Source organism: Populus trichocarpa, chromosome 7 (assembly GCF_000002775.5).
Source record: "Populus trichocarpa isolate Nisqually-1 chromosome 7, P.trichocarpa_v4.1, whole genome shotgun sequence".
Lineage (NCBI taxonomy): Eukaryota > Viridiplantae > Streptophyta > Magnoliopsida > Malpighiales > Salicaceae > Populus > Populus trichocarpa.
The window spans coordinates 12,468,396-12,479,012 of record NC_037291.2 but is presented as its reverse complement, the minus strand read 5'-3'; the positions used below and the strand labels follow the sequence as shown (position 1 = coordinate 12,479,012).

At 33.0% G+C, this 10,617-nt stretch overlaps 1 protein-coding gene across 1 annotated transcript; it reads right to left on the bottom strand.

Annotated features, from left to right (window-relative positions):
* Positions 1-909: 909 nt before the first annotated feature.
* On the bottom strand, positions 910-5,404 carry LOC18100930 (amino acid permease 4). The gene is made up of 7 exons (XM_006380335.3): positions 5,246-5,404; positions 3,058-3,199; positions 2,691-2,924; positions 2,471-2,564; positions 2,161-2,375; positions 1,888-2,027; positions 910-1,791 (listed from the first exon to the last, which is right to left on the bottom strand). Exons 1-7 carry the CDS (start codon positions 5,399-5,401, stop codon positions 1,138-1,140), a joined length of 1,635 nt encoding a protein of 544 aa, XP_006380397.3. The 5' UTR covers positions 5,402-5,404; the 3' UTR covers positions 910-1,137.
* Positions 5,405-10,617: the final 5,213 nt, after the last annotated feature.

Here is a 10,617-nt window from a genome sequence, read left to right as displayed (position 1 = left end):
GGAATGGGAGAGGCATTTTCGGTGGTGGTGGTGGTGCTGTTTATCAGTTACAATTATTACGTTTTCTTTTCTTTGATACCATCCAAAATGCCTTTCTTTTTGTAGTTTCAAGAACAATCTGAATCTCTGATGCTATTGTCTGAAAAACACAGAACAAAAAATTCTGTATATCAAGCAGCATCTTCTGATTCTGTCTGGCCTTCTCTTTTCCTAGGAAAAGCACATGCATGGCAAATTGAAAAACAAGTCAAAACTAGTTTTACTTTCCTGGGAAATCCTTTGTTGTTCAAAAGAGTTTAGTAGTAATCTAAATAAATGCAAAAGTACAATTAGTAGTAAGAACATCCAGTTGAGTTCTTAATCTGTCAAAACTAGCAAGAGCAGACTTAGCCTTGACAGGGCATATCAGTTGACACCAAGGTATCATGATCATTAAAACTAGAAAATAATTTTTTATTTATAGAAAACTACAACTTAAATCTGATAATTTGTTTCAAATTTACTCCTGTAAACTTAAAGGATTCTCAAATTTGATATATCTTGTCAAAAATTACAAATTTAAATAATTTAATACTAATTAAATACTTAGTTATTCGTTTGATTGTTGTCTTAAAACAAAAAAAGATGGAAACAACGAAAATAAATGAGGCATGTTCTCGGCAGATCTTGTTTTGAAAGGATATAAATCCACACCAAAACTATTCTGGTTTATTTTATGTCTTTGTATTTGTCCCTTTAACCAACATGTTTTTGTTCCTTGTGTTTCTATTTTTTTTTTTCTGTCGTGAAATACTTAGTTTATTTTATGCCTGCTAGTGATCATGCTAGGCCTTCGAGGATTATGAAATTTACATGTGATATTGAATTGATAATGTATAGATTGGAGGGTTTAGAATTGACAAAGTCGAATACATGAAAACCATTTCGGATTCCTTATGCATAATTACAAAGTCCTTAGACACTTGGAGGAACGAGCACTGATTAAAGTGAAATCAACATAAAATTACAAATGATGACCTACACAAACACCACCTACGTGCTAATTTTCCGACTTTTCTTTCAAGAACAATCAAGTTCAAGTACAATTCTTAGCTTTCAGCTTCCCATGGTTACTCAACAACTCATACAGCTACCAGTTCAATAGCTTGTCTTGAATGGCTTGTAAGCCTTAAGGTCAAGCACAACACCAGCAAGTGAGCCTGCAACAGCCACAAGTGAAATCACTAGGCAAGCCATGCTCAGCATTTGGAGACAAATCCATCTTGTGCTCCATTTTGGTATCTTCCTTTGTACGATGTACATCTCCACTGGAAAATAGACTGTCAAAGGCCAGAAACCAAGTGCCCCAAGAATTCCCACAACATCATTAAAGAATGGGAGCAGCATTGATATAACAGTGGTTAAGATCACAAATATTGTTCTCCAAACCAATCTAAAGAGATTCAGCTTATATAGCCCAAGGCCTGGGACTGCGATGTTGAATTCCTTGGTGATGAAGTAACTTTTAGGCCATTTTTGGTTTGCCCATTTCTCAATGAAAGCAAAGAGAGGCTGGCAAAACACTTGATATGCTCCTACTAGGTGGATTACTATGGCGGCGTTAGCAATATCAATAAGCCAATATGGGTTATAGAAACCAAAGCCAGTGAGGAGATTTCCAGGTGCTAGGTCTCCAAATGCTGCATATCCCATGCAGCCACAAAGCATATAGAAAGTTGTTGTCACTACAATGCTTATCCTGGCAGCTTTCTTCATTGTCTTCGATTCTGCTGGTGGAGATTTAACTGTGTCCTGTTACAAAAATAAACAAAAAAGTGCCGAGTTACTCAGAGCTTGTCCATATTGACCAAGAGAAAATAAGGTTTGATATTAAGTGATCGTACATACTTGAATTTCTATAAGAATGACAGAATATGAATACGCGAAGGCTATGGCACCAAGTGCTTGAAAACTCCTCCATATCTTCTCTGTTTCGGTTACGGTTCCAATGCTTATCCCAGTTAGACTACCCTTAAAAGTCCCATTAACTGCATACCAGTGAAATTAAATAGATGAGCTTAGAGTTCGATTAGTCACAGGAGACTCGTTGTGGGAGTTAGTCCCTCAATATGGTATAAAAGTTGGATTTAACTAGAATAGTTAAAGCAAATATATAAATACCTGCAACTTTGCCAATGCCCAGGCCAAGACCAATGCTAGAGTAAGTAAAAGACATGACCGCGGCAACGATAGAGAGCCACCATAGCTGATCAAAGTCTGGGATCTGAGAGAGCAGAATTTCTGTTATACCAAACATGATCATATATGGGTTGCTCGAAAGGTGACATGGGTTCTGTCCACCACTTTGATGGAAACAATTTGACCTTTTAATTGCCCTGTCAATAACCATGAACCAAGCTTATTAATCAAGGCTTTCAAGAACAAAAAAGAAGAAGAAGCAAAAGAAATTTCTGTACTAAGACCAGCTTACATCATGCTTATGGATGATGCAATGGTGTAGCCAATGGCAATACCAAATAGGCCCAGGTACTGAATAAAGCCACACAACTTGACCTTTACTCCACCTGAGAAACATTGAAGACAAGAGAATTAGCATTAGTGAAATAGAGAAGGAAGGAAACATTTCAAAATGTTGTATTAGTAGGGTTACAATATTTTGTATTTTGTGAAGAAAATTGTCTATATGATACCTAGAATGGATTCAACAGCGTCCATGTATGTATAGTTTCTTTTTCCTGTATCGGGATCGCCGGTCCGGTAACAGTCAGTGAGTAGAGATGAGGTATAGTAAGTAACAAGTGAGAACAAGAACATGACAGCAGGACCAGCAACCCATCCTAGTTGAGCTACTGCCCATGCCAAGGAAAGAACTCCTGATCCTATCACCGCTGTTATTATGTGGGCACTAGCAGTCCATAGAGTACCTGAAGGCACAAACCAACCAGCAAGAATATGAGATATTTTATACTTCTAAGTTGTAACTAAATTTTCTTCCAGAAACAAAGCAAAGACAGGGCAGAAAAGGAGCAGAAACAGGGGAAGGATGGCGAAGATTACCAGTTCTCTTAAGGCGGCCATCATCGTCAAAGCATTTGGAACCATTTTGAGGAAGCACATCAATGGAGATGTCAAAGACCTGGTGATGGTTGTGGAGGTGGTGGTTGTTGTGGCAGTTCTTTGAGGCAGCATTCTCACCCATCTTGTATTGAAGAAGGACAAAAACAGAGGAGATTTTCAGTGAGTAAAGTTGGAATGAGGCTCGTTATGAAATAAAACGAGAGCTTAAAATGGTTTAGCAAAGTATGCACAAACGGATGAAGAACAAACTTTTAGCCACCACCTAAACCTAAACTTCTTCTTGGCTATGGAAAGAAAGGTTTTTGGAATGCTATATGTTAGGTCTCAGGACTTCATGCATGGAAGATAGGAAGGGGGAAGGCAACTAGTGATATGAATGAAGTTGAGCTTGGGAAATGGGGTATATATAGTGGTATTCTGTACTGTAGCCTCTTAAACCGTTCAATGAACTGTCTTCTTTACTTCATTTTGTAGCCCCACCTTTATCAAACTTTTATTAGTCTAAAAATAGGAAGAAATAACTTTATATATATATATATATATATATATTCTGTTATTGGGTTTAAGGTTTGGGTTAAAATTGATAGGGTTAATCTACTAATTGAAAGTTAATCTAAATCTATCTAAAAAAGCACTTTAACATATTGTTGTTTTGAATAAAAAACTAAAAAGAATTCTTAAAGATAATTCGACTGGTCTCATTTGAGTTTAATCAAATTAACTTTTATTAGTCTAAAAATAAAAATAAAAAGAAATAACTTAAACCAAACTCATCCCACATAACTTTTCATATATATTAGTTATTGAATTTAAGATACAACATCGTAGATTTACAGGGTTAAGTTATAGATCGGAAGTTAATCCAGATCTATTTAAAAACACTTTAAACAATTTTTATTTTGAATAACAAATTAAAAAGAATTCTCACATATGATCTGGTTGAGTCTCACTTGGATTTGACCTGATTAACTTAGTTTGATCATGTTACTAAACATATTAAAAACTAACCCAGCCTGAGTGGGGCTAAGCGGGTGGATCCTAGTTGTTTTTGGTTTTAAGAGGTTTTTTCCTTTGTTTTCTTAACATCAAAACATGCCATCCATGCAAAACTGAATGTAAAACCCTATCTTTGATAGGGTAATGCTCCAAGATACGAGTTTCATGGTGCAACAAGCCTACAAGATTCGTTTTGACTGTAGATACTATCAACAACGTCCTGCATCTAACACATGTAGTGTGTTGGCACTGTACATATGTTGTGGGTATATATGATCCTAGTTTCTTGATTGCGAATCAACAAAAAGAAGGGAAGAACAGGAACAAGAAGGCCCATAGAGATCACAAGACAAGTACAACTGGGCGTGTGCCAATGACCTAGAATCTCAAATAACCCATCAACCATATCAAAAACACTATTTGGGTCAACTCTCTTCCTCACTCTTATCTCTCATGCAGCTAGCGACGAAAACTCAACGCTGAGAGAGAGATAAGGGCTCGATCACTTGTGACAGTGAAACACCCCAGAAGAGCTAGCAAGGTCTTCCCTTGTGTTTAGCCTTTCAAATTATCGAAAGGGTGCCCTCCTATATATATCACTTCACATGCATTCATGAATATCAGCAATTATATATTCACTCATGATTCAGTTACTATGAGCTTTCTTACTTTAGAAATCTCGTACGTAATAATATAAAATAACTTGAAGTTAAGCATGGCTTCTAGCTGGAATTGAAGGATTAAGAAGATGTGAAGAGGCTACTTGCGTGCAGAGAATAAATCGTAATGAGCTCAGTAGTAGAAGAGAGCAATTCTGAAACAAGCTTGCCTCACCGTGAGCTCAGGCTTGCATGGTTTTTTTCTTTTTTCTTTTTTTTCCTCTATCTTATGAATTACCATTGTCTCATAAGAGACAAAAATGCACCTTCCCCTTCCCAAAAGTAAGGAAAAAGGAATTGCCATAAAGACAAAAACAAATCTAGGACGTGGTTTCCACATTAATTGGCCATTTAATTCGTCTTGTAGCAGTTCCTAAGCTAAGATTAGGACACAAATTCATCTCACATAGGCACAAAAGACAAACGAATCTAGGACTGAGTGGGGGGTGGTTTCGAGCACTTAAGCAATTCGTGTGACATTCTCAGAAAAGCAAGCATTAAGAGATGATTACCTGCATTATTCTAGCAAGCCCTCCTCTCCCCTCAAACCGAGGAACTCGAATATGTACAAAAGAGGGTTTTATTAAAAACACGACAAAGATATAGATAGGTGAGATTACCGATTGCTGCGCTGTCTTTGCCTTGGATCTCCCCAGGTTTATATACATGGAGAAAGCAAAAATGGTTAAGGCAACTATATCAAATTATACCTAATATAATCTATCGATAAAGACAACTTTTGTATTGCTTTCTAACGTGTCTGCTCTCTCCTCCATCCTTTGTTCAAGAGAGGAATAAATGCTTCCTCCTCCTCCGTACCTTTGATCCAGAAACTTGATTGGGTGTTTAAGCACCGAAATTAATATACAATTATAAACATGAACATTGCGGCATTTGGCAATGGAGTGCATGATTTTGGTCCCCCCAGCTCAACTCGTGAGATGGGTTTAATGTTCTTGTGATGTCGGGTATTTAAAAATGTAGTAGCGGTTGTTATTTAAAGTGTTTTTTATTTAAAAATATATTAAAATATTATTATTTTTTAAAAAATTATTTTTAATATTAACATATAAAAAAATACAATTTCAACCCTTTTCAAATACTTTCATTATCATTAAGAGATTTTAAATCAATATAAGAGAGATCGCATGTACCGAGTGCTGCAAGAAGAGTAGTTTAAGAATTTGAATGGAATTAATGGCCGCCGTTAGGGTTTCCTTTTTATTCATAAATTAATCCCAAGGAAGGTAGTGTTCTACTTGATGTAAAGGTTAGACTCCATAACCATCAACTTGGAAGGTAATCATTACCTCCTTTAACAATTCAGCTTTCCTAAACAAGTCAAAATGAAAACAAAAACAAACTTAAATTTTACGAAGATAAATTTTAACTCAATCAACCTCCGATCAAACCATTTTTTTTAAAAAAAACAAATAAATATACACAAACATTAACCAATGCTTTCTGATTGGTCGGTGCCATGGATCCTTAGTGACACCGCGCATGTCGGTAATTTATGATCTCTCAATAAATTTATTAATAATAAATATATTAATAAATTTATAGATAGACAAATCACGTCAAGAAAAAATACTTTAATTTTACTTGAAGATTAAATTTTTTAGATGGATTCATTAAAAAAAAAATAATTTCTTATAATGCATTCATTCAAGATGAGGGTGGATATTTGATTTTTATTTTTATAAAAAAAAATTTATTTGATCTCAGGTTTGAGTCTAACTTGATGTAGAGAATATTTTTTTTATGTATGTAGGCTGATTTTGAGTTTAATGCTTAGTTGAATCTCAAAATAGTTGTAAATGGATGAATAAATTATAATTGAGCATATATATATATATATATATATATATATATATATATATATATATATACTTTCAAAATAGATTAAAAAAAAGTACTACAAAATAGATATCAGGAATTCTTTTTAGTAATTATAAGATACATATAATTTGAGATGCTAGCTAGGTAGCTAGCTAGATCACGTCTAGTCAAAGATGCTTGAAGAAGAGAAATCAGAATCAAAATTTCAATGGAACTGAAGGCAAGATACGTTTATGAATTAGGTAGATTTGATATTTTATGCTGAATTTGACAAACCCACGTAGTGAAATGATTTTCTTGGAAGCTATTTTGCAGCACCCACCATTGAAAGTGGTTTCAAGAGCTTGATCACCACCTCCCATGGTGGGTGGTGGGTTCCCTCCCTCCCTTGTAGCTAGGGATGATGAGGACACTTCTTCTAGCCTACCAAATAAATATGAGGCTGTATAACATATAACAATCAAGTGGAACTCAGGCCACTTGTTTCATTTCAACCTAGCTAGCCATAGCTTTTAATTAGGATGGTACTATACACAATTTTGCATGCTATGATGCTTCTCTTTTCTAATATAACAATAATAAAAAATAAAAAACTAAAACAGAAGGTATTTTCATTGTACATCTACACATATTTAACTCTTAACTATAATATTAGTGTAATTATTATTTTGTCATTCTAAGAAAAATCACTGGTCTTGGTGTTTGGTATTAGGGGTATTTTAGTCTTTTTATAAGGTTCATTACCAGATTGATCGGCGATATAATAATATTTTTAATTTTTTTTAATACAATGGAATGACTCAATTATTAGCTTTAAAAGCAAAAAAATTAAAAAATACAATGGAATGACTCAATTATTAGCTTTAAAAGCAAAAAAATTAAAATTGACACCTAGGGGTTTTTAGTCATTTTATTTTTTAAAACACAATAAAATGACTTAATTACCATAAGTTTTTAAGACTTGTGTTTAGGGACTTTTTCATCTTTTCATTATGGTCTTTTAATAAATATAGAATATTTGCAAATGAGAAAGTGGTTGGCATGTGCAACGCGACCGAGATCTTTTGATGGTGCATACGATGCCTCTCAAGGGCTAAAACCCTCTTTTTCGCCTTGTAATTGTAATCGTCACAGTGTCTTTTTTCTGGTGTGGTTATGCATGACTAGATGGTTTATCACCAATTGGGCTATCCTCCATTTTTTCTCTCTCATTCTCTCAAAACTTACATTGGCCATTCAAAATCTTAGGGTAGTCCTTTTAGTTATTGATATTTCAACTTCGATTCTTTTTTTATTGCTGTTTCTATTTTATTTCTTGGCTATTTTATAAATTTTTATTTGTTTTTAATTTCATCATTCAATTCTAATTTGTGATACATTATTTTTTTCAATTTGGGTCTCATTCTTTTGATTGTTTTTTTATCCTATTATTAAATTAATTTTTCTTTTTAATTTCACCCATTAATCAGAAGTTTATATTTTTTCTCTAATTTATTTTTATTTTTGATTTTTATCTTCATTCTTTTAATTGTTATTTTTGGTTTTGGATCCTTTTGTTTAATTTATTTTTTCTTCAATTTCATCCTTTAATATTTGATTGGTTGGGGAATGGACTTCGTGGTTTTTCCTGTTATAGTGCTCCCAGTCTAATGATCTAGGTAATAGATTTGAAAAGTTAACGGGGGTTGATATCATTTTTTTTTGTTTTTTACTTGTTTTCTTTTTTTTATTTCATCATTTGATTTTTTTCTATTGACCTTTGTGGTTTTCTCTATTTTTTTCCTATCGGGTTATCGCAATCTCAAGACTTGGATCACAGGTTAACCGAGATTGACTTGTCTCTTATATATCACCTAAGTTACAGGTTTGTCATGCTAACTGGGTTGACTCGGGCTGAATTTTTTGGGTCATTTTTTTTATCCAATTTCATTCTTTTATATTTATTTGGTTGAGAATTGAGTTACATTGTTTTTTCTATTTTTTTTTAAAAAAGCGGTTTTTTCCCCAAGTTATCATGATTACTTTTTTAAATTTTTTAATTTGATCCATTTATTATCGTTGTTTATTTTACTCATCATTAAAATAAAACCCACTTATTTAACCCATCTAGGTCTACAACTCGAGTGGAAAATATTTCTTCCTTCTTTAAAACCCACTTATTTAACCCATTTAGGTCTAAATAGTACAAAATGAGGTCTTATTCCATCACTAGAAAATTATCAAATAGTAACGGAATTATCAACAAAATATTTTATGTTGGTAAGTTTTTATTATAGTAGCGACGGAAACTATCTATTGAAAATTCCTTATGTAATTATTGATGGAATATTTTTCCATCGCTAATTACCGATGGAATTGTTGAGACAATAAAAATAATTAAAAAATCACGAAATATTATGTTAGTAGTTATGTCGGTAACATGACGTGTTATAATTTGTTGATGAACTTACCGATAGAAATATTATGTATTCAACTTCTATCATAAATTTGATTGGCAAATCTAAAAGTGTTATAACTGATAGCATCACCATCCCCCGTCTTTTTTTTTATGGAGAAAAAGGTTAATGAAATTGCTTGATGAAATTTCTTTTTCATTAACTTATAAAGGTTATGAAGTAAATCTTTACCCTAATCATGGTTAATCATAAAAGATAAAAATATATTTTTATTTTTTATGTCAATTTTGATCTTTGTTCTTTTGATTATTTTTTCTTCTTTTGCTAAATTGATTTTTCTTTACAATCTCACCCTTCAATCTAATATAAAGTTTATTTTGTATTTCAATTTTGATCCTTATTTTTTAATCATTATTTTTATAATTCTTTTGTATAATTGAAATTATTTTTCAGGAACTGGGCTTCATGGTTTTTTTAAATAGGGTATTTTAGGTCTAATGACTCGGGTGACTAATTTGAAAAGTTAACATGAATTCATGTATTTTTTAGGAAAAGTAGGCTTTATAATTCTCTTTATTCTTTTCTATCGTATTATTCTAATCTCATGATCTAGGTCGTAGGCTTGACGGAATATCTCGGGTTGGCTTAGCCCTGATTACCAGGATTACAAGTTTGTCATATTAACTCAAATTGACCAGGGCTGTTTTTTTTTATATATATTCATTTCTTGTATTATTTTACTCTTCTATATATATATATATATATATATATATATATATATATATGGAATGTGAATTAAGTTTCATTATTTGTTCCTTGTTGAGATTTTGCTTTTCTAAGGTTATCCTTATCACTTTTCTTTTTAAATATGACTGTCTATTGTTGTTTTTTTTTTATCTAATTAAAATAAAATTAATTTATATAACAAAGTCAGATCTATGATTCAAGCTGTAGATATAATTTTTTATACCAAAAAAAAAAAAAACCAGTAATGCCCCATAGCAAAGTGCTGGCACCAAGCCTATTTGTGTTTCTAAAGAGGGGGGGAAGCCCATCAATGCAGGCCTGTTGTTGTTGGTGCTCAGTGTGTCTAGACCCTCGAAACAAAGCTCATATCCACTCGCTTGAGCTATCTTATTTTATTTTTCTTTTCTAGGGGATGAATAACCTGGCATCCACCCCAAAATGTTTTTTTTTTTTAATAAGCGGACGACTCATGTTTGTTTTCCCAGAATCTTTCAAACATTGTAAATCATTGTTGATATCCTATGGTATTTTATCTTACAGTATCTCAAGTGCTAATAAAACAATTTTATCGTCGTTTCCTTCGACATCAGCATCCACTAGATGGGGACTTCTTTTGAAAACCTTTTTTTTTCACCGCAACATGAAATCAAATAAATGCATTTTTATCTAAGCTTTTCAACTTCCTTTTAGTTGGAACCAGCAAATTTTTTATAATTTATTGCACATAATTTTTTATTTTGATGGTAATAAAATGTTGATCCCGCAACCACCCGAGGAAAGGCTCGCATCTGAGTAGGTAGGTGGTGAGGAAATAGCTTATACAGAGAATGAACAAAAGGTCAAGTGTGCAGTCATAGTGTAGAGGCTAGAGTAGTGTGTTTCATATGATAAAGTAAAAA

What these genes read in the sequence shown, in the direction of transcription:
- LOC18100930 (XM_006380335.3), bottom strand. Translation starts at nt 5,401, where the DNA reads ATGTATATAAACCTGGGGAGATCCAAGGCAAAGACAGCGCAGCAATCG. An exon ending in TGGCCGCCTTAAGAGAACTG is followed by an intron (nt 2,925 to 3,057) that starts GTAATCTTCGCC and finishes TTGTGCCTTCAG; the next exon opens with GTACTCTATGGACTGCTAGT. An exon ending in GGGCATTGGCAAAGTTGCAG is followed by an intron (nt 2,028 to 2,160) that starts GTATTTATATAT and finishes ACTGGTATGCAG; the next exon opens with TTAATGGGACTTTTAAGGGT.